This window comes from Panthera onca, chromosome E3, assembly GCF_046562875.1.
Source record: "Panthera onca isolate mPanOnc1 chromosome E3, mPanOnc1 haplotype 2, whole genome shotgun sequence".
NCBI classification, from domain to species: Eukaryota; Metazoa; Chordata; class Mammalia; order Carnivora; family Felidae; genus Panthera; species Panthera onca.
Genome location: NC_138354.1, coordinates 20,197,164 through 20,219,497, shown reverse-complemented (window position 1 = coordinate 20,219,497; position 22,334 = coordinate 20,197,164). Strand labels below are relative to the sequence as shown.

Genomic DNA, 22,334 nt, shown 5'->3' with positions numbered 1-22,334 from the left:
CAGCGCAAACGAACCCCCGTGGCGGCCCGGGGCCTGTTTTGCCGGATGTGCTCCTCACTTGCAGAGACGCTTCAGGAGAACGAGAATGTCCCGCTGTCAGGACCGCCGGCTCCAGATCACTTCCCGGCTGAGTGCCGGGGCTTCGGGAGAGGAACGGTTCTTTCCTGAAGGGGGACCGGCTCAAAAGGGCTCAAGATTCAAGAAGGGGCCCGTGAGAAAGACCTTTGTGCTCCCCTGCACTGCACTGCAGAGCAAACATTTTGGGGGAGGGGGGAGGGGACCCATGAGTAAACTGGCCACGTGCTGTGGGGCTGCTGGAGAGCATGGTGAAGAACATGCTTTGCCAATGGCCCTCCAGATACGTTGCTCGTGCCCTCTTCTCAGCACGGATGTAGAATGGACAGCATTCTGCCGTTACTCTGGGAACAGATTTCTGGGAGGAAGAGAAAGAGCTGAGCTGGGCAGCAAGCGAAGCAATTCTGGGACCCGGCAGGAGCACGCTACCGGAGACGTGAGCCGGATCAGAAGGCGCAGCAGGGGCGAGGGTGTGAGCAACGCAGACAGACCCTCCAGAACCTTCTGGGATCCACCTGCTGGCAGGCCCAGCTTCTTCAGTTCGACACAGACCCAACCAGGACTTGAGAAGTTATGGCGCCCAGAGCCTCGGAAAGGCTGAACAACCCACGGAAAGGTTCTAGAACAACCCACGGAAAACGTTCGCACCCTGTGCCCCATCGCTTCTGCCGCGGGGGTGGTACTAAAGCACAGGTGTCCACACCAGGAAGGGAGCAGCACGGGGGGAGCCCCGCACACATGATTTCCAGTCCTCACTGTGTCATTCGCTGAGCAGGTGCAAGTCACTTGATCCCGGGGGGCCTGCACTGTCTCGTCCCAGCCCAGAGACAACGCTTCTCTCTCAGGGGTGTCCGGAGGCCTCAGAGAGCAGCAACAGCCCCTACGGCTGCCTGGTCACAGCTGTGCGCCACGCTGGGGGCCCTGTCCTCTGCCGGGGTGCTTCTGAAGCCCAGAGCCCAGGCGGTGCCACTGGCAGCATGAGGCACGTTCGAGTGACAAAGGACGGCACAAGATGCCCCGAATCGCATCATGAGAACGGCGGGCCCGTGTCAGCTGCCTTTCTAAACCCTCTAATTACGTGAATGAAAAGCAATGGATTCTATCGCATCTCCGACGCTGGCACACAACAGTGTTTGACCAGCACGCGCTAAGCAGTTTTGGCTTTCTTTTTATCTATTTTAGAATTAGCTTCCTTTTATGGCAAAGGACGTTGGCCTTTCACGGAAGGCAGGGCTTCTCAACACTGGCACTGCTGACATTTGGGGCTGGACAATTCTCTCTCGTGGGCTCTCCTGCAGGTTCTAGGATACGTCTCCGCCAGCCACGGCCAGACGTCCCCCGGGGGCCCAAATCACTGAGAGTGGGAACCACTAATCTAAACGAACGTTCCCTCCAAAATAAGTTTTATGTGAAGAAAGCAAGTCGTTGGAGATTAAAACACCGTGTCAACAGCGGTGCGGGTGCTTTCTGGTTGGGCAAAAAGGCGGTGTATAAACGAGCACCGTGTTACTTCCTGGGCAGGACTAGCCCACCGCCTGGCACAAAGCGAGCACTCAGCGCACAGCGCTTTTCCTGTTACTGATTTTGTTGTTGCTGTGGCTCTTTGTTTTCATGTCTATTTATTTGTTTTTGAGAGAGAGAGAGAGAGCGAGAGAGAGAGCGTGAGGAAGGGGCAGAGAGAGACAGAGACAGAGAGAGACAGAGAGAGAGAGAGAGAGAGAGAGCGTGAGGAAGGGGCAGAGAGACAGAGAGAGAGAGACAGAGAGAGAGAGAGCGAGAGAGCGTGAGGAAGGGGCAGAGAGAGACAGAGAGAGAGAGAGCGCGAGAGACAGAGAGCGTGAGGAAGGGGCAGAGAGAGACAGAGACAGAGAGAGAGAGAGAGAGAGAGAGAGAGAGAGCGCGAGAGAGAGAGAGAGCGTGAGGAAGGGGCAGAGAGAGAGAGAGAGATGGAGAATCCCAAGCAGGCTCTGTACTGCCGGCACAGAGGCTGATGTGGGGCTTGATCCCATGAACCATGACATCATGACCTGAGCTGAAACCAAGAGCTGGATGCTTAATGGACTGAGTCACGCAGGTGTCCCTGCTGTGATTCTCAAACATGGGACCGAGAAGGCCAAGGTCCACCCGCCACGGGCCCCTGCTGGACAAAAGGCGTCCCCACCGTGAGCCCTCACCTTCGGGTTTTCAAGCCTGACCTCTTCGATCACGGTCATGTCGCCACTGCTACTCTCCATGCAGTGGGAGCCAAAGGGCGCGCCGGGGTACGCGGAGGCGCTGGTGTCCAGGAGGCTGTCCCCGCCCGCAGAGCTCTGGCAGGCCTTCTCCTCGGCCACCGCTAGGGAGGAGGGCAGCTGCTTCTTCAGTGGGTGGAGGTTTACTTTCCAGCCACCTGCAGTGGAGGGGGCGGGAGAGGCATGAATGAACGGTGGCCATACGGAGGGACGGAGAAAGGGGCACTTACACTCGCCCAGACAAGGCCCACGCAGGCCAACGATTCCTTCTGGTTGGTTTGAGGATGGGGGGAGGACGCAGCGAGCAGCGGCGACGCCCCTCCCCACCCCCCGCCACCACCCCGTGCTTAGCTGAATACCAGACTCGAAAGCCTGTCTTCGTCTCTACCCTCCGCATGTTTAAAAAAGTCTGTAACTAAACTAAAAACTTGAGGGCCCTCAGATTGCTGGAGAGAAGGGGAGAGAGGAAGTTTACTGGATTCCATCCCTTGAATGGTAAAGACACCGCAAGACAAACCGACTATCTGCCAAGGGGAACGGCCTTGCCAGCAGCCAGGGGACAGACCACGTGACCATCTCCTCTAGACACAGGGTCATGTGACCGTGTCCCCAGTCAGGGCACCACCAACGGCGCCCTCGGGTGCTAAGTGAACGGGCTGTTCTCTGAAGACCCCCGGAGCAAGGGAGGATTGCAGCAGCTCAGACCGAGGCCCCTCCCCGCAGCCCGAGAGCACCCCGTACCCTTCGCTGGGGTGGAGTGATGAGGCTGGGTCCCGAGACCGGCGCCGAAGCAGCCTCTCCCGTCGCCCTGGGACACTCTGCCTTTCCTCTTGCTGCTGCTGCCGCGCTCCTCTTCGCTGTCTGAGTCGGAGAGGAAGCTGTCCTCCACCTCGGGCAGGAGGGACTCCTCCTGCACCGAGGCCAAGCTCACTGTGGTCAGCAGCTTGCTCCGGGCCTTCTCTCTCTTGTACTGCCGGCTGAGATCGCTCTCTTCTGCAAATACGCACGAGATGTACTTGGTGGTCCGCTGCCGGCCCTCGTCCTCCATGAAACCCTGGTGGGGAGGAGACGGGTTGAATCGCATCTGGGGGGCGCTGCCATACTCGGGCACACGGGAGAGCGGGGGGCTGCGATATCTATCTCCTGATCCTTCCCGCACCTCCCCTGTCACCACCCAGGCCCCACATCCGCCCAGCTGACGCTCCGTCGCCGTCCGCCTGTCTGGCCGTCCCTCAGGTGGGTTTTCAAACCGCAGCCCTGAATGTGTGTCTGCTCTACGGGACCGTGAACTCCTTGAGGGCGGGGCCCTACCTTGGCCCTCCCCATCTCCCCGGTGCCTGGCACCAGACTAGGCCCACAGGAAATGGTTAGCGAGCGGTGAGTGTTGGCTACGCAGAATTTGAGGGCTCAGAACCGCTGTCACAGACTGGAGGTCGCCAGCCCCATGCAGTCCCTGCCTCTGGGACGGAGGATGAGGTCATCACCAACCCACACTCACCCGTATCTTCAGGACGGGGGGAAAGGGGCTCTCCTGGGCCCTTAATGGCCAGAAAAGCAACACCTTCTACATGCCAACCACATGCCAAGGGCCATACTAAATGCTCTGCGATCATGAGCTCGACTGCCTTCCAACAAAATGGTCACATTGTTGGCAAGAAGAGAGTGAAGGATAAGGCCTGGAGGGCAGGTGTGAATTCCAAAAGGGGGCCAGCAGACACGTATGTCCCCAGGAGCCAGGAGAGTGACAAGAGAGAGGGAGGCCTGAGTGGGGGCTGGGGTCCCTGGACAGCACCCGCCCTGTCTGAAAGGGCAGTGGGGGGCTAGCCGGCTTCCTGAGAGTCCCTGCGCGGCTGTGCTCCCCCCGCGGTCACATCATCTACCGACTTATCAGTGCTGAAGGTTCACCCGGTTTTTAACAAGTGAAAGCCAACAGAAACCAAGTCAGGGGGTTGGGAGACACGCCACGCCCCCGGGCGGCCCCTGGTGGCAGAGATGCAGGCGACGCGTCCTCGGCCCGGCTGAGTCGGCCCCTCACTGTCACACCGTGCGCACGCCCGAAGACAATGAAGTGTGCGGAGGGCTCACGATGTTACCTTGACAACCTTAAATCTCTGAAGAAGACGACACAGCATTCTCGCCTCCAGCTTTCCCACGTTCATAGCCGCTCGGATTTCAGCTTGGGAAATTCCTTTCGTGCCTCTGCGCTCAACTGCAGGGAAGGACAGGACGTGTGAAGCGCAGCCTCGCGCCCGAGGCCAGTCCGCTCCCACCGCCCCAGTTCAGCACAGAGCGGTTGGCGCGGCAGAGCCCACGGGCAGAATAGACCCCGGGTCTCCTCTCGACCTCGCCTCCCCGGCACCTCTGAGCGCCAGCCACTTCCAGCAGCTAACTTTTCATCGCCACCGGGCTCCCCTGCGTTAGGACAGCACGCGGCCAGTGGCCCGCCGCTGACGTCCTCAGCCCCGGCAGTTCCCGCTTGTGCCCGGCAGCGGGGAGCTTCTCCAGACAAATGAAAAAGATCCTTTTTCAAAAAATGGTTTTTAATTAAGAACTTGTTTCATCTCCCTGGCTTTCTCGGCAGACGCAGACTGCGACTCAGAGGCACGAGGAATACCGATCACTGTGCCGTCCGTGACAGCCGCCCGCCAGCAGGCCAGGGAGGGGGTGACGCTGTTGGGCCCTGCAGCACGCGACAGCAGACAACCGGGCTGCACTATCTGCCCCCTCTAGTTGGTCAGCTCCTGCCCTGCTACATGCTGTCACCGCTCGGTGCTGTGACCGTCGCTGCCTCTAAGAAGCCCTTTTAAGTGTACTCAATGGGGGCGCCTGTGTGGCTCAGGCGGTTGAGAGTCTCACTCTTGCTTTTGGCTCTGGTCGTGGGATTGAGCCCTGCATCGGGCTCTGGGCTGAGTGTGGAGCCTGCTTGGGTCCCTCTCTCTCTTTCTCTCTCTCTCTCCCCTCCCTCTGCCCCTCTCCCTTGCTCATGCTCTCATACATACATACATACATACATAGGAAATACAAAAATAAAAAATAAATCTACCCAACGGCTCTGGACTGGAAATCCCAGGATGGAGCCTGGGAGGTGGGGGGGGGGGGGGTGGGTGGCGGCAGGGAACCCCCCTCCCCCAGCGAAGTGCACAAACCACAGGGCAGGCTTTGTGGGAAAACTCTGTTCAGAAACAGCGCCCCTCTATTTCCTGCTGCATCGCATAGCTCACGCTGCCAGGTACAAGCCATCTGGATAACGGTGCTCTTGCTGTGTTGTGTGTGCATGAAAATAAACATCAGGAAAGAGGGGGCTAAGATGCATTCCCATGTTGAGCTACTAACATGCTCAAAGAAGCCACAGAAGGGTTAAGGGCAGCTTTTCCCAAACCGTGTTCAGAGGAACCCATTCAGAGTGATATTAAGAGTTGATAAAAACGACCAAAAGGCCCCTCGAAAAGGCCGTGCCGATTCGCCAACGTGGCTTCGTATGAGCTGCTGGTCCCGTGGCCACCGCACCTTCTCCTCTGTCCTCCCCACGGGACGTGCGGCCACACCGTCTACGGCTCTGGGTGACCACTGTCTTCCGTGGATTCTAGGGGGTCCAGGGAAAGGGTGAGGAGTGGGGGGGAGGTGCCACCAGGCTGCAGCAACTCAGACCAATTTGAGAACATGGCAGGTAGCCCTCAAATCTTTGCTCATTTCCTGAGCGCTTCCCACATACCAGGCCCGACGCCAGCGTTCTAATTCTGCTCCTCATTCACGTGCTAGGGTGACCGCCATCCCCATTTTACAGATGTGGGAACTGAGGCTCAGAGACCTTGCTGATGCTCTACACAGCAACGATTCACGCTCTAATCGGACCCAAAGCCTAACCCTTCACGGGAGCCCCAGGACTCCCTGCCGCTTCACACGCTCCACAGCACAGCCCTCTCTCAACACGTGGGCAACACACCCCTCGACTCCTGGGGTTCGAGCCGCATGCAAGTAGGCATGGGAACGGGACTTACTGAGCTCGTAGGTCTGCGTGAGCATGTCCCGCTCGTACACGATGTCCACCGGGGGTACTCCCTTGGAGATGACCTCCTCGTCCTCATCGTCGTCCTGGTCGTGGTCATCCTCGACCTTCCGTTTAAATTCCTTCAGCAGCCTGAGGCAGCGCACCATGACGTCCGTCCCTAGGAACACAACGTGGCATAGTTTTCCAGCAGTGAGCACAACACTGCTGGGGACGGGGGTGGGGGTGGGGGGGCCCCGCTGGGACAGAGACCCAAGAAAGCCTGTATGCAGCATCGAGTTGGGAACATTTGAAACCGCACATCCTGGGGCACGAGACCTGAAAGTTTCCTCCATAAAACCGCTTTCTGTTTTCAATATAATTAGGAAACAAAGACATGCAAATGAGGGGGATAATGAGGCCCTGTGTCAGGCTGTTAAAGAAACAGTAGCAGCCCTCTCCTGGTCGCGTTTGCTCTGTGACAAGAGGAAGCTGGCCTGCCTGTCCAGCACGGTGCCTGGCACACAAGCCGTATTGCTTCAAGAATGAAAGCTGTTTTTTTTTCCCTTTTAAAGCGGACACCCACAGCCAGTAAGGTGTGGCAGCCACGTAAACGGGTCCTAGCAGCCTCTGAGAACACTGCTCCAAGAGTGGGAATTTATTCCAAGAAAATAGAAAGAGGTGAGAGCTGCCGGGACGAAGAGGTCCACACAGCACTCGTTAGAGCTAGCTTTTCTGAGTGACAGAAACAGTGATGAGGGGCTAAGTGGCAGCACACGGACAAGCCACCACTCTGTGCACTAGCGCCTGCCCTCACGCAACCACAGTGTGCCTGGATGCCACCCCAGAAGCACGACGTAACAAGTGTTGCCTACGGCTGGACCGAGACACAGGTACAGGGAGAAGCAACAACATCTTAACACTTTGCTAGTGCAAACTCACTCATTCGATCCTGACAATCCTGGGAGGCATTTTACAGATGGAGAAACCGAGGTTCAGAGGATTACACGACTTGCCCAAGCTCCCCAGAGCTTGTAAACGACAGGTGCAAGGTTACTCAGGGGTCACAGGCCTCCAAAGCAGAAGAAACGATCCAGCACTAAGACGTCCTGTGACACAGGAGTGTGGAGGCAGAATAAGGGCCCCTTGAGGATGTCCACGCCCTGACACCCGGAACCTGTGAATATGTTCCCTTCTGTGGCAAAAGGGACTTGCAGGTGTGACTGAATTAAGGCTTTTTGCTGCAGGGGTCGCAGTTAGCTGCTTATACTGGAGAATCTGGGCGGGTCCCCTGTCACAGAGTCCTTAAAGAGACAGGCAGAAGGATCAGAGTGAGAGACTGGGGGATGCTAGGCTGCTGGCTTTGAAGACGGAGGAAGGGAGCGCAAGGCCAAGGAATGCACGGGGCCTCCAGAAACTGGAAATGGCCACGGGAAATGGATTCTCGCCTAGCGCCTCTGGAAGGAACAAAGCCCTGCCAACATCACAACTGTGGCCCAAGGACACCCATTTCAGACCTCCAGAATTATAAAATAACAATAAATAGAAGTAAAAACTAAACTAATAAAATGCTGTCTTCAGTCACCAAATCTGCAGTAGTTATCACATGAGGGATACAGATGGTCTCTCCACTGGGCCACCGAGGAGCACAATCCTGGGTACCGGGGCAAGGAGGGGCGACAATAAAGCTGGCCTCTGCCACCCAGCGCCTCTTGTGCGGGAGCTGCGGGCCCTGAGGGCCTTCCTGCGGGGTGTGGCATGCCCACACCGAGCACTGCAGACTGACCTCGGAGCAAGGTCAGGTACGACCACCCCAGCTGGGGCAGGGGATTATCATGGGGGGACACAGCACGTGGCCCACAGGTGTCCTTCACAAACAGTAGTGCATCTCAGGGCCCTGAACTCATCAGATTTACCCTCAGAGGAGGGTCTGCCATGGCGGACCCACCAGAACCTCATGGGGGGGTGGGCAGGCCTGGGGCAAATGGACACAGAAGTGAGGGCAGCCTGGTAAGTCCTCAGGCATTAGCCTCGTGCTAATTGGCCTGCACTCCTCACAGTGACAGAAAATCCCCCGTTCATGACTTTTCAACAGAAGAAACATGACATCACAGCACTGGCTTCCTTAAACCTCGGCTTCCTCCGCACCTGCCAGGCCCTCCGAGGTTCTCCTGTTGCCCACAGCTTTGCCCATGGCTCGGGGTGCCTGCCCTGCCCTCCCCCTCCACTTCTCCCTCCCAGGAGCCTAAAACAACCAGGAGGGGAGCCACGGCGACGAGGGGGACCCTTGCGCCCATGTGCATGGCTGAAAATTATTTCAAGGCTCAGGTGACCAGAACTGGGTGCTCCGTGCGGGTTTCCTTCTCGCGGCCGCAGATGGAGGCACCTGTGGCCAGCCCACCAACCACGGAGTCACTCCCCACTGGGTCCTCCCCCCGACCTCTCCCCAAGCCCCCTCCCAGCCCCCTCAACCCCCACCTCGCCCCTCAGACGGTGCCCAAAGAGTGACCTGCTGCTCCCGATAAAGCTGCTCCCGTTCCTCAGACGCCAACACAAGCTCTCCACGTGTCACACGAGCTGGCCCTCATCACGGCCGTGGGAGGTGGCTGCTACCATTCTGTTTCACACTTGAGAACAGCTGGAGCTAAGGCATTCGCCCAAACTCCCACCCCTTAGCAAGGGAGGAACCGGGATTTATCAGACAGTCTGCCTTCCGAGCCCGGGGCCCAAACCTTGGGCAACATACGGCCCCTAATTCAAAGACACCCACGTGACCAAGAACGGCGGGTGACCCGGGGCCAGGGACGCTGGCCTCTGCGGGAGCGACGGTCCAATGCGGCACTCGGGCAGGCCAGCACGTCTCAGCAACAGCCTGGCGTTATTCCTTCCATCTGGTTCTAACTTCCTCACGAGGTTAATCGGCCAAGAAAAGACGCACAGAGCAGCGCTGGACATCGGCGCAAGTGGAGGAGGAGAAACACTACTACGCACTCGGGGAACCCAAAGGGTGAAGGAGGAGGGTGGCCGGGTGGCTCGGTCGCTGAAGCACCCGACTCCTTGATCTCAGCCCCGGTCTTGATCTCGGGGTGGCGAGTTCAAGCCCTGCGTTGGGCTCCACGCTCAACATTTTTAAGGTTTGTTTTGTTTTTTTTTTTTTCTTTTTAAAACAACACCACGAAGGACAGCTCTCCAAGGGTGAAGGGGGAAGAGGGAAAACCCCGCTCAGCCTTCCCAGCCTCCGCTCCTCACGGCATCAAGTCGCCACCCGTGCTCACCTCTGCTTCTACGCCACTTGATGTCCGTCCCGTCATGGCCTGGTCCAAACGGCCCCGCTGACGTCTCCGCTGCCAGCCAGGGCGGCCGGACCTTCAGAGGAGCATCGGGGCGAACCTGGGCTCCCGGGTCGGGCAGCCGTGGGCCCGTCTCAGCCCTACAACCTCCCGTGTCCGGGACTTGGGAGGAAGGACTTAGTGTAGCTCTTCGTGTGAAGCTCAGCAAAATGAGAGGCTGGCGTTCTGTACATCACGTGTTGGTGTAAGGATGACTGGGGAGGACGTCTGTGCAGAGGCCGGAACACAGCAGTCATCCTACGGCCAGCCAGCCCGTGCTGAGGGCCAGTCCTGTGTCACGGCTGTTACGAATTCACGACAAGCCGAGGCTGCCGGTCCCCGTGAGCCCCATGATACAGGGAGGGTCTCCGGCACACCCTGAGTGGTGGGGCGGCTCGAGCATCTCAGACGGGGCCCAGCGTGCTTCTGGAAGGCCAGGCGTGACACGTGCACATGGCTGCCGGTGAGGTTTCGGGCCACGGGGTCTGCAGCTCTACCTAACCCACAAAGCACAGCTCATTTCTCTGCCATGAAGCCCAACTGCATGGACTTTCTTCTGGAGCCATCAGACAAGCAAACCCCAAGCTGTCTGTCTCTGGTCTTTCTCAAAACACTGATCGCAGAAACACGTCCATTTCCCCATGCTGTGTCAAATGTACCCTTACTTTGGAAAATTTCGTGTTAGACAGGTGGCGCGCCTGGGTGGCTCAGTTGTTTGAGCGTCCAACTTTGGCTCAGGTCACGATCTTGGCAGTTCACGAGTTCAAGCCCCGTGTCGGGCTCTGTGCCGACAGCTCAGGGCCTGGAGCCTGCTTCCGATTCCGTGTCTCCCTCTCTCCCTGCCCCTTCCCCACTTGCACTCTGTCTCTCTCTCAAAAATCAATAAACATTAAAAAGGAAAAAAAAGAAAAGAATCTGGACTCTTCTTCCAGAGCCGGTGTGCAAACCTGAGCAAACCGGTTGACTTCCCTCAGCTTCAACGGACTTGCCTGGAAACTAAGGCTAAGGAGAACGTCTAGCCTCAGGGGGTGGTGGGGAGAATTGCAAGAGATAAGGCAGGTGAAGGATGCCACACGGTGTGGTCTGTGGCTCTGTGGCTCGTGACTGCAGCAGCCTCATACACCTTTCCAATAGCTCTGGAGTTTAAACAGCCTCAAAATGTCAATTTTTAGTATTGAAGTCCCTTCAGCTCTTATTTGCCTATTTTTAAGGCAAATTCTCAGGAGTCTGTTCCAGACTGTAAGCCAGCAGAAGCCACAGAAGGGGCCAGAGTGAGACCCCGGTCAGCACACGCACACAGCGTGAGTAGCGCCCGTCACGCCATCTGAGCGGCCGCCTCAGTGACTAGACACTCTAGCGGAGAAGTCACGGGTCTGTTAATGGCAACCGCCGATCCCTGGGTGCGGGGCTTACTTCCCGGGAACGGAAGGCAGGAGAGAGAGAGAGCCAGCCAGATCACTGCACACGCAGTCAAGCATGAGGAGTTTCAGGCATCTTAAAGACACAGCGTGCACCAATGTCAGCAGTTCAACACAAACCAATCACACCGTTCTTTTGTGTCGAAGACCCAGATGGGCTTGCCTTGGCATGAAGAAAGAATGGCTTCACTTACTAGACATTCTGAAGACCCAGAAAAGAAGGCGGGAGGGAGGAATCCTTACTGAGCATCCGGGATGCATCAGGCACTGCAGGAGGTGGTTTCAGATGCTATCTGAATCGTCGTGTGGATTCTGCAAGTAACCACTACCATCCCATGAAAAAGGAAACTGAGGCTCAGAGGGGTCAAGGGACCCAACTGGACGTCTTGGACCTAGAAAGTGGCCTTTTTTCCACACTAGGCAACCCGGCTGGGCTAGAACTTCCAACTTCTATCAGAAAACACCGCTCACTGTAAAGGAAAGCCCCAAGCTGCTACGAAGTGGAACCAACAGCCTGTGTTTCTCACACCCCCGGGGAAGATCTCGCCACGGGGCAGAGTGCTGCTCCCCAAGTGGTTAACCCGGGAGAAAGCAAGAGCAAGATGGGAACGAACGAGCACCAGGACAGACGTGCACTGGAAGAGTCACCAGTGAAGGGACAGTCCTACTGGTAAGCCAGGGGGAGGTTATGCAAATTCAGTGCTTTGCTCCTGTCTCACCACCCACGCACGCACACGCACGCACCCACCCCTGGACGGGCCTAGGCTGGTCAGTGCTCGGGAGTCATTCAGGTAGTCCAGACACTGAAATGAGAAGCATGCCCAGGGGACACAAAGAGTCCGGGACTGCACTCAGTGGCGGAGGGGGGTGCTGCTGCCCACACGCCAGGGTGATGGGATGGGTTAGAAACACGGGCTCTGGAGTCTCCCTCTGGTGAGAACCTGCCTCTGCCACTCACCAGCTGGATAACCATGGTGAAGGGAGAAGACCAGTCTGTGCCTCGGGCCGTTCCCTAGTAAATGGGGACAGGAACAGGATCTTCCTCCCCAGGACCGCGCCGGGCACACACGTAGGCGGCACTTGCTCCCGCTTTTCTTACTGTTACCACTACAGCAACCTTAGAAAAACACAGCTTCTGAGGACCAAGGGTCATAGCCCGTCACCCGGGCCGAAAATACCAGGAGATCGCCTGGGGGCTCGAATTCAATTTCAGGCATCTGCTGTGCGTTGGGCCCAGAACACATGAGGACGAAGACTGCAGGGTTCCTGCCCGCAGAGGGTGGCGTCTGAGACAGAGGCTGGAGAGCGCAGGTGGGCCGTCTGCTGAGGTTTCAACACGAGCCCGGATTTCAGTTCTGACTGATTCTCCCTGGGCAATCTGCTAACCTCTCTGAGCCTCCGGCTCCTCATCTATAAAATGGGCACACTTCTAATGGCATGTCTAGACTAACCTGCTGAGGACTACAGGAGTAAATGCAGGTAAGGTGTTCAGCTTCACTCCTAAACACGCTAAGTGCTCAGTGACTACAGAGAAAGAAGCTATGAGGCAGGGCTTTACCGCCCGCATGCACGATGCTGGTGAGCGGGGAGGCATGTGGGGCCAGGCGGCGTGGGGGGAGGAGGTACCGAGGGTGGCCCCAAAGCGGGACGCTAGAGGATACGCAGTTGTCGAGGCGGGAGGAAGGCACGGGCAGAGGCACCGAGGCGGGCAGGGGTGGTGGGAGGGCGGGACTGAAGGGGAAGACCGACTGCAAAAGGTTTCCAGGCCAAGCGATGGATATTGTAGTTTTCACTTTCTATGCATATTTGCTTTTATTCCGTAGGCGTGACTCGAAGTTATTTCCACGGTGGATGTGGAAGACAGACTGGAGAGAAGATGGTCCGCAGGGGTAGTCCACATCTCCCGACTCTCCTGCCCTTGGGACAGCTGTCCTCGGCTGGCCCCACCTTCAGCCCCGCCCCTGCCTGCCAGTTTCTACTGCCCATCCGGTCACCCCTGTCATCTGTCAGGGAGGCAGCAGAGGGCCCTGGTGACAGACTCGCACCTTCTGTGCTCAACCCCCCCACAGAACCTAGCTCTAGGACCTGAGGCAAGGGATCTGCGCTCTGGTTTTCTGATCAGTGAAGGGAAGAAAAAGAAGAGGGCACCCGCACGATGGGGTGGCCAAAAGGATCAGAACACAGCACGAACACTTGGCATAGAGCCTGACATGTTATCTGGATGGCTTTCCCATCTCTCTCCTGGCTCCAAGACTAACAGGATGGGATTACAAAACGGCAGAATCTCCCCTGGTGCCTTCTTTTTCACGCCCTGAGATAAGCCCACAGGATCTAAGGTTTCCCTTGCTAACTGCACAAGGTAACAAGGGCACGGACAATCACATACATGCATACAGAGGGCTCACGAACTTCAGGACACTGTAGAAATGTCCTCGGTTGAGAGAGTTCCAGAGCCACCATTAAATACCCAGGGTAGGGACCACCTCCCAAGCCCTTGGGCTGAGTTAGTGATGGACTCGGTTAGGCCCCCAAAGTTCTTAGAGACCCATAGATGGAAAGGGCTGGGGTAAACCGTGCACTTTTCTTGAGGGCTCTGAGCCAGGTGCTCAGCAGACACATCGCAGTCACTTTACTGGCCCCTCGCCAACCTGTGGCCAGCTGGTCACCCGTGCGGCCAGTCTCGAGCTCACAAGTCCTTGCACTGGCCTCTGGGCTCTTACAAGCCCAAAGAACCTGGCCAGGCCCTCCCCATATCTCTGGCACATCGACTGCCATCTGCCCCAGTCCGATTCTCCAGAATTCTCCCCCTGCCCCACTCCCCTTCCACTTGCCACCAGCCTCCCCCTCCCCTAGCACAGCCTGGACAGGCACGTTTTCCTGCTCAGGGAGGTTGACGGAACATTCCCTCACAGTCAGCAGGCTTCAGTACAAGTTCCCTCCTGGACAGCAGGAACGCGGCCTGGAATTATGCCACTAGGGTGTTTTACTCCTTCTACTCTTTGAGGTTCTTGCCTTTAATCGCTTTTGCCATAAAGTGTCTGTTTCTTTCATTTATGAGAAATATTACTGAGAGTAATTACCCTTCATTTTTTAGCTAGCATCCTTGGATCAACTTTGTCACTTTTAACTTAAAGAGATCTTGCTATTTTTAACCGATTTAACTGGTTTTCCCCCAGCACCACTAATTTGCTAGGCTTTAAACTCGGCCCTGACAACCTTCTTCTATTCTTTTCATGTTTATGCTCACCTTTTATCCTTTCTGTGTTTCTGATCTTCGTTCTTTTTAATTCTACTCTCCTGGTTCCAAAACTCTTTTAAACCTTTATTTTATTGTGTGTTAATCCTTCTTGATATGGCTCATTTCTCTTTTTTCTTAGCTCGTATACCTGAATCCTACTAGAACTTTTTAAATGTCGCCTTGTGCCATTTGAATGATCTTAAGCTTGCTGTACCCTGTTACAAGTGTTTGCTGGTTTTACTTTAATTTTTAACAGCTTTATTGAGCTACAATTCCTATTCCACTCCATTCACCGTGCGAAGCGTGCAAGTCGATGGTGATGTCGTGTGTTCCCAGGTACGTGCACCTGTCAACCTGTCACCAGGCCGTCTGAGAACGTCCTCACTGCCTCAGACCTTGTAGCCGCTGGCACCCCTGTGTGGCCACCCCGTAGCCCTAAGCACTTATTAATCTCCTTCCGGATTCCCTGTCCTGAACTTTCACCCAAGTGGAATCACGCTGTAATGGCCTCTTGTGAATGGCTTCTCTCTCCATTGAATGGTCTTGCAGCCCTTGTTGAACATCAGCCGACCATCGATGTGTAGGTGTACCTCCGGACTGTCGGCTCTACTCCGTGGTCTCTTTGTGCCGGTACCGTGTTGGCTTGATTATTGTTGCTTTGTGGTGGATTCTTGTTTCCCAGGATTAACTTTCCGGGCACCTTGCAATTCCAGATGAACTCTGGATTGGCTCGCCAATGTTTGCACATAGGTCAGCTGGGGTTCTGCTCATTCGGGGAGTGCAGCCATCTGAACTAGGCTACCTCTCCGGATCTGTGAACAAGGGAGGTTTTCCCTCTGGCTTAGATCGGAAATTTCGGTCAACAATGTTTTGTCATTCTCAGAGTATATGTTTTTACGCTTGTTTTGCTTGAATGTATTCCCAAGTATTTTATTCTTTTTGATGCTAATGGGAGGACTGCTTTCTTGATTTCATTTTTGGGGTGCCTGTTATCAATGAATGGAAATACAACTGATTTTTGTATATTGATCTCGTGTCCCGCTGTCTTGTTGAACTTGTTCCTTATTTTTTAAGGGCCCTGGGTTAATAGCTATGGGAAGAGGCTACATCACGAACAGGGTGATACAGATGCTAGGGCCCCTCCCCCATCCTCTTCAATGCTGGACCCGCCTCGTCACCCAACCTGGAAAACCCGCTGACTCACCGCCTCCATCATTAGCCCTGGGGGGGGGGGGGGCGGGGGGGCACGACTTCTGTCAACTGCTTCCAGTTGCCATTATTTTCTGAAGGATCACGCCATTAACTTCTCTTTCTCTTCCCTTTTGTTCTCAGCCCAACTGAATAAATACAGTCTGACTAGTCCACTCTTGAAGACTATAATCCAAATTTGCAAAACAGATCAGTTCAGGGTGACTGTTTTCATTACCCAGACTCCCCCCCACCCCACCCCGCCTTTCTGCAAAGCAGATCACTGCAGCTTACTGTAATGTATTTGAAATATGTGAAACCCAAACTATTTACAGCTTTTAGAAACAACTCGTATATATCCAAGCACACCTGTAAATTTACACGAAGTAATCCCTCATCTTTACTTATTAAGTCTTGTCTGCTCCCTCATGCCTTAGAGGGAAGGTTTATATTAATTCTGCAAAGTGGGATGACGCACAAGGCAAAAAAGACTAGAACTGTGCCTTCATCCCTTGTCTCCTGCCCCAGGAAAGTAACTGAAGTGCTACCTAATTAAATTAAATTTGCTAAGCATTTGCTTAGCCCTACTCTGTTCCAAGCAGACCCTGCACGGGTCTCAAGGATAGAAGGGATGTGAGGAGTGTGGTGGCTGCTCTCAAGAAGCTCACTACTTAGTTTGGAAAAAAGTCACGCAAACAACCAAATCACAGTGTGACAGAGGAAGTCAGGAGAACCCAGTCGATAAGCCTGAGCAGCAGAAGGTGGGTGACAAGCCCACCGGGGAGAGATGAGCCCCCTGGACAGTCAGAATGGGCTCACCGTGGTTGTGGGTGACAATCTAAAATTTCCAATCGTCATTGTCTTAGGTGCCTGCCCACTTAACCCTGCAGAAGGAGCCAAAGCCATCATTACCATCAGTACCCAGTCTCGGAAGCTTCTAGTCCCAGCACCAGGCCTCGAGAAAACCCCGACCACAGACACACCTTCAAGGGTCAGGTCGATGACATACCAGAGTGAAGCTGGCTATGGGCTACATAGCAGGAAGCGGGGTGTCCTTGGGGAATGGGGCCTGACCCTTTACTATTAAAGAAATGCAGTTTCACGTTGCCTAATTTCATTTGTGCAGGCAAGTTGAAAGGCTGACTCCTTAGGTGCAATTTCTGATTTTTAAAAGACCGGTAACCTACCCAATGAAAACACATGCCGTGAGCCAAGCAAAATACATGGCTACATGTGGCCGTTACCATTCTGTGGCCCCCGCTGTGTGTGCACGGTTTTCGGGCAGCCCCATGACACTCTGGAAAGTTGTATTATCATCTCCAGAAAACCCTGCTGAGGAAACTGAGGTACAGAGAGGTCAAAATTTGCTGAGAGTCACCCCAACAGGAAGTGACAAAATAAGAATTCTGACCCAGGGCTGTCTTACATCAAAGTTCACTCAGGTGTCTCAGTTGCAAGCGGCTGGCTTGAATTTCCAGGGACCTCAAGCCTGGGAGAAGCTTTGCTCCGTGGCTGCCCGCCCAGCAAGAAAGGTTATTTAAGGGCATTTCCTTCTTAGTTTCTCTACTTTAAAAATATAATCAATCCAGTCTGTTTATTTTTAATGTCTTCTTTGCAAGAAATCAGGAAATAAAGATGATTAAGGGCGCTTAGATGGCTGAGTCATTGAGTGTCTGAGCCTTGATTTTGGCTCAGATCATAATCCCAGGGTCATGGGATTCGGCCCTGAGTTGGGCTCCATGCTGAGTATAGAGCCTCCTCAAGATTCTCTTTCTCTCGGGGCGCCTAGGTGGCTCAGCTGGTTGAGCATCTGACTCTTGATTTCAGCTCAGGTCACGATCTCATGGTTTGTGAGTTCGAGCCCCACGTCGGGCTCAGTGCTGACGGCAATGAGCCTGCTCCAGATTCTCTCTCTCTGCCCCTCCCCTATTCGTGTTCTCTTTTTCTCATAATTAAAATAAATAAATTAAAAAAAAAAGATTCTCTCTCTCTTGGGGCGCCTGGGTGGCTTAGTCAGTTGAGCATCTGACCTTTGATTTAGGCTCAGGTCATGATCCCAGGGTCATGGGATTGAGCCCTGAGTCAGGCTCCATGCTGAGCCTGGAGCCTGCTTAAGATCCTTTCTCCCTCTACTCCTTTCCCCCTGACTCACATGCAGTCTCTCTCTCAAATTAAAAAGAGGGGGTGCACCTGAGTGGCTTAGTCGGTTAAGCGTCAGGCTCTTGATTTTGGCTCAGGTCATGATCTTGTGGTCTGTGAGATCGAGCCCCATGTTGGGCTCTGTGCTGACAGCATGGAGCCTGCATGGGATTCTCTCTCTTCCTCTCTGCCCCTCCCCCACGTGTGTATATATGTGTGTGGATGCTCCTTCTCTCAAAATAAATAAACATTAAAGAAAAAAAAAAGATTCTCTTCCTCTGCCCCTCCCCCGCTTACACTCTAAAATTAAAAAAAAAAAAAAAAAAAAAAAAAAAAAGAGATTAACAGACCCGCGGGCAATGACTATTTTAAGCATTCAGATAATCCCACTTCGAGTCAAATGCACTTAAGCCTGGGACTTTTGTCCCTGCCACAGGACCCAGCAGCACTTCCCGGTGTTCTTCCTCCTGAGAAGGCTGATGCCGCCCACCCGTTCCCGAGAAGAGGGATGCCAGGCATTCAACCAGTCACGTGTGCACTCGGCACTGAAGGGACTCAAAGGGGAGGTGCCCTCTAGGAGCTTCCCCTACGCCCCTGGGGGCTCCTTCCCTGGTTTATTCACCTGTTGGATGATAATATGGGTGTGTTCCCATCTCCTCTCCCCATCTGAGACTTTTCTCAGATACAGGGAGCCAGTTAGGGTGGGCAGTGACTGATAGGTTGCCCACAAAGTCAAGCTTACAGGCCCCAACCTTTTTTTCTCATGCACCTTTTGGTTTTCCTGGAATTAATAACTTCATTTTTTCCCAATGGCTTGGTTTTCTGCGTACCTGTCACTAATTCACACGCAGACTCTCTGCCGACATACAACCTTCTCTAAACACATTCACACCCACCGGGCAACTGATCCTTTGCGTGGACTTCCGTCCCTCCTGGAGCCCCCTTCTCCTGCTCCCCTGCCGGGACGGGCTGCCCTCGTGCCGGTCATGGTGACTTCCCTTCACCACCTTCCCACGTTTCTCCTGGTCTCCTCACTCCCTGGACCCCATTTTCCCCGCCTCTTGTTTCAGTCTGCTGTTTGATGGTGGGCATCCTCCTGCAGCTTCCTGAAAGGGAACATGGGAGACGAGCGGTTTCAGATTCCTGATTTTCACAGCGGATCGATGCAAAAGCTGAATAAAAGAACTCCAGACTGAAAGTCCATTCCCTTCAGAAGGAAAGCACTGCTCCAAGGCCGCCCAGCTTCGGTGACTCCCGGGAAGTCTGACGTCTCTTCTCTGGAGGCTCTTTGGCTCGGGGTTTCTCAAGTTCCAGGATGGTGGGTGTTGGTGTGGGTTTCTGTTATGTTCTTCACGCTAGGCACCTGATAGGTCTCTTGCTCTAGAACCTCCGTGCTGCAGATCTGGGAGAATCCCTTGTGTCATTTCTCATCACCTCCTCCCCTCTCCTCCCCTGCCCACATTCCGTCTCCCCCACTGTGAGCCCGTCGTGCGGGCTGTCGGACCTTCGAGGCTTAGCATCTTGTTTTCAACTGAGCTCTACTTCCCGCCTCTTTTGAGTTTCTGAGATCCTTCTCAACTTTATCTTACCACCTTCCCTCCCGCTAACTCTTTCACTGCGATAAGCGGATTTCTTCTATTTCCAACAGCTCTTTTTTATCTTCCGTCCGTCCCCCCTTTACAGCTTCTCGCTGTGTTTTCACAGATGCGACGCCTCCTCTCTGCAAGTCCTTCCAGGCTTTCCTCTGCTCCTCACTTTGTTCCTAGTTCCCCCATTTGTCTCTCTTACATTCCTGTTAGAGTTCTCAGATGTTCAGGGAAGTATTCAGTTGCTGCCTGGAGCCTGTGTTCTGGATGTCGTGCAGGGTGAGGAGGAGCAGGGGAGAGGCTGTCATGGCGTGGGGTTCCAGGAACGGTGAGCGGGCAGGGGCCCGCTGTGTTGCTGGGATACCCCTAAATTTCAGCATCTGGAGGACGTTTCTCGGACAGGTCGGTCTCTGCAGGAAAGCAGCCTCCAGCCTCCGGCCTAGGGGATGGTAAGTCTGGCCACCAATGTTCAGGAGCCACATGGGGGGACCGCAGGGAGAGGACCCTCACCTTTTTGTGTCCCATTGCCAGCACGGCACCCTGTCCCCGGCTGGGTCTGCGAGCCCAGAGACGCTCTCATGCATCTCATCCTGAGATAAGCCCAGACTTGTGTGGGAAAGGACTTCTACCTCGGCCATGCAAAGTAAGGGAGGGGACCTGGGGAAGCGGCGGCTTCTTGCACACGCTGCCAACCGACCCCCTCGTCTCTGGCACCATCCAAACTTGTGCTCAAGGGTACCTGGGATCTCCACATCTTTAGTTAATTTCGGGTGTGGAGGCATCAATCCTTGGCTCTTGCCACACACAGGCATTCAGGTTCCCCAGGCCGCTCAGTCTGTTACCACGTGTTCGTCTGCCTCGGGCACCAGAATACTGTTGACTCTGTGCTGTCATTCCTGCCCTAGCCTCTTTGCACCTGCTGGTTTATTCCTTTTCTATCCCTTGTTGTCACTAGGGAGGAGTTTGGGGAGAGTGCAGATACATGCGTATGCTCCATCTATCATCTTTCACTGAAAGCTCTGACCCTCGGCTCTTTCAATGACTTCGGTCGGTCAGGAGCAGCATGGTGCAAAACTCAAGGATAGAGAAAAATAAAGCACTAAGGAAGGTTTTTAAAGTTTTACGGTCTCTTGTCCTGAGTTTAACTCTCTGGGAAGGCTCGAATCCCCCATCTGTCACTTACGATTGCTCAACCTTTTGTAAGTTACTAGCACCTCTTAAGTTTTATTTTCTTACACCTAAAAGGTGACCCTACCACCTACCTCGCAAGGGCTACAGAATGAGATCATGCGACACGGCTGAGGGACTTGCAAATGCTGGAATGGACAGTGGCTTAGCCTGAGAAGGAAAACACGAACTTGGTTTTGGACGCCACGGAGCAGAGATGTTGGAGGGACACCGACACGGAGATGGGTGCGGGCCCTCAGGATTGCTTTCATCCGGCAAACATTTCCTGAGCACTTTTGCTACAGGAGATCCTAAGTCAGGCACCGAGGAATGAAGACTCGACCAAATACGTGAAGTCCTCCCACCGCAAGGCCAAACGTAGTGACACAGAAAGGCTGGAGCTTGGAGGGGAGAAGAGAAAGCCGTCTGCGCAGCCAAGGGAACAGAGGCCGAGACTCTTTACCTTTCTTTGTCTTACAAGGTCCACACTCAGGGTGAATCTCTTGTAAGGGGAGAGACACCACCTTCGCGAGGCCAGCATTCAGCATGTACTGGTACAGCCGCTTAAACGTCCTTTCGCACAGCCCCTGCCAACACACAATTTAAGAGCTGCTATCAGATACGAGCACGGCGTTTGCGACCGCTAAAGTCATGTGAACGAACACAGGCTCAGGACCTGAATTAACCGATTATCTTGAGCGACGAAACACTGGAGGGGCTGATGAGGAAAGACTCCAAGCTATGCTGTCAAGGGAACAGAAGAAGGTGTAGATGATTCTATAAATGGATACACAGGGGTGGGAGTGAGGCAGATGGGAGCAGAGCCAGGAGGCTTTTCGCCGTATACTTTTTCAGTGGTTTGGTTTTCTAACCAAGGAAGTGTATCATTAACACACACACACACACACACACACACACCTCTCACAGGCAATGGAACAAACAGAAAAAAAGATTCAGGAGAAAAAAAATTGTAGTCTATCAGTGAAGTTTCCACAACGTGAGGATGATCACGTGCGCCCCAGCGCTCACAGCTCTGCAAGGCAACGTGCCCATAATGACCCTACGTGACCCCAGCTGCAGGGGTGGCTGATGTGCAGCCTCCAGTGCAGGCCATGCTTTCCCATCTGCATGTTTTTGAAAATAACCGATTTACTTGCCAACATTGGAAAGTGAGAGATTTCATACATATGCACGTTTGTGTGTATATATATTTATCATATAAACGTATATAAACATATATATGTGTGTGTGTATGTATATATATATATACATATATGTATATATATATATGTATGTATATATACGAAGCAGGTTCTAGCTTCTCCTAGAAAAAAAATCCAGCAACAAATCCTTGGACTGCGGGTCCTCAGAGCAGCAGTCAGAGGGAGCCGCGACAGGCAGGCCCATGCACGGTGGCCCCATCAGCCTCTGGTACATTGGGGTTGAAGGTCACCAGTTATGTGCCGTCTTCTCCTACAGTAGTTACCAGGAGGATTACATATTTCTTGAATCCATACCGAGAGCAAAAACATTTTTTACACTCGGCCTGTTTCATTTGTTCATAAATCCATCCTGGCTGCGACGAGCATTGACTTGGCCACCCCTGGAGTCATGAGGCCAGTTCCAGCTGCTGTAGGCCGTGGGCTGAATGACAGGAGGCACTTACCACTAAGAGCCCTTAGTGGAGTCTTACGGGTTTCCTCTTACTCTCTGGGGGAGAGAGAGGGAGCAAAATGTCTGCGGGCTGCCGCCACCACATATGTGATCAACTCTCAGAGCAGCCAGTGCCCCAGCCCTCGGGCAGGAGGACATACGGCTATCAAGGAATTACAGATGACTCACATATGGCTCATCCGAAGCCACCGGCTTGTAAATGGGATCTCTTGTTAATCTAGCTGTGCCCTCGGCATCATGGAAAGACCCTACGGAAGCTCATCCATCAAACCCCAGCCCCTAACATAGGGTCCTACGTCCTGGA

General features: G+C 54.2%; 1 protein-coding gene across 2 annotated transcripts in view; it reads right to left on the bottom strand.

Annotated features, from left to right (window-relative positions):
• Window positions 1-22,334, bottom strand: part of GTF3C1 (general transcription factor IIIC subunit 1) — a 76,223-nt gene that overhangs the window by 37,033 nt on the left and 16,856 nt on the right. For both annotated transcript variants that reach the window (XM_078440437.2, XM_078440438.2), the window contains exons 6-10: window positions 20,820-20,943; window positions 6,305-6,472; window positions 4,400-4,515; window positions 3,048-3,360; window positions 2,250-2,464 (exon numbers count right to left, since the gene is read on the bottom strand). In XM_078440437.2, coding sequence (XP_078296563.2) covers window positions 2,250-2,464; window positions 3,048-3,360; window positions 4,400-4,515; window positions 6,305-6,472; window positions 20,820-20,943 — 936 coding nt within the window. The remainder of the gene's footprint in view (window positions 1-2,249; window positions 2,465-3,047; window positions 3,361-4,399; window positions 4,516-6,304; window positions 6,473-20,819; window positions 20,944-22,334) is intronic.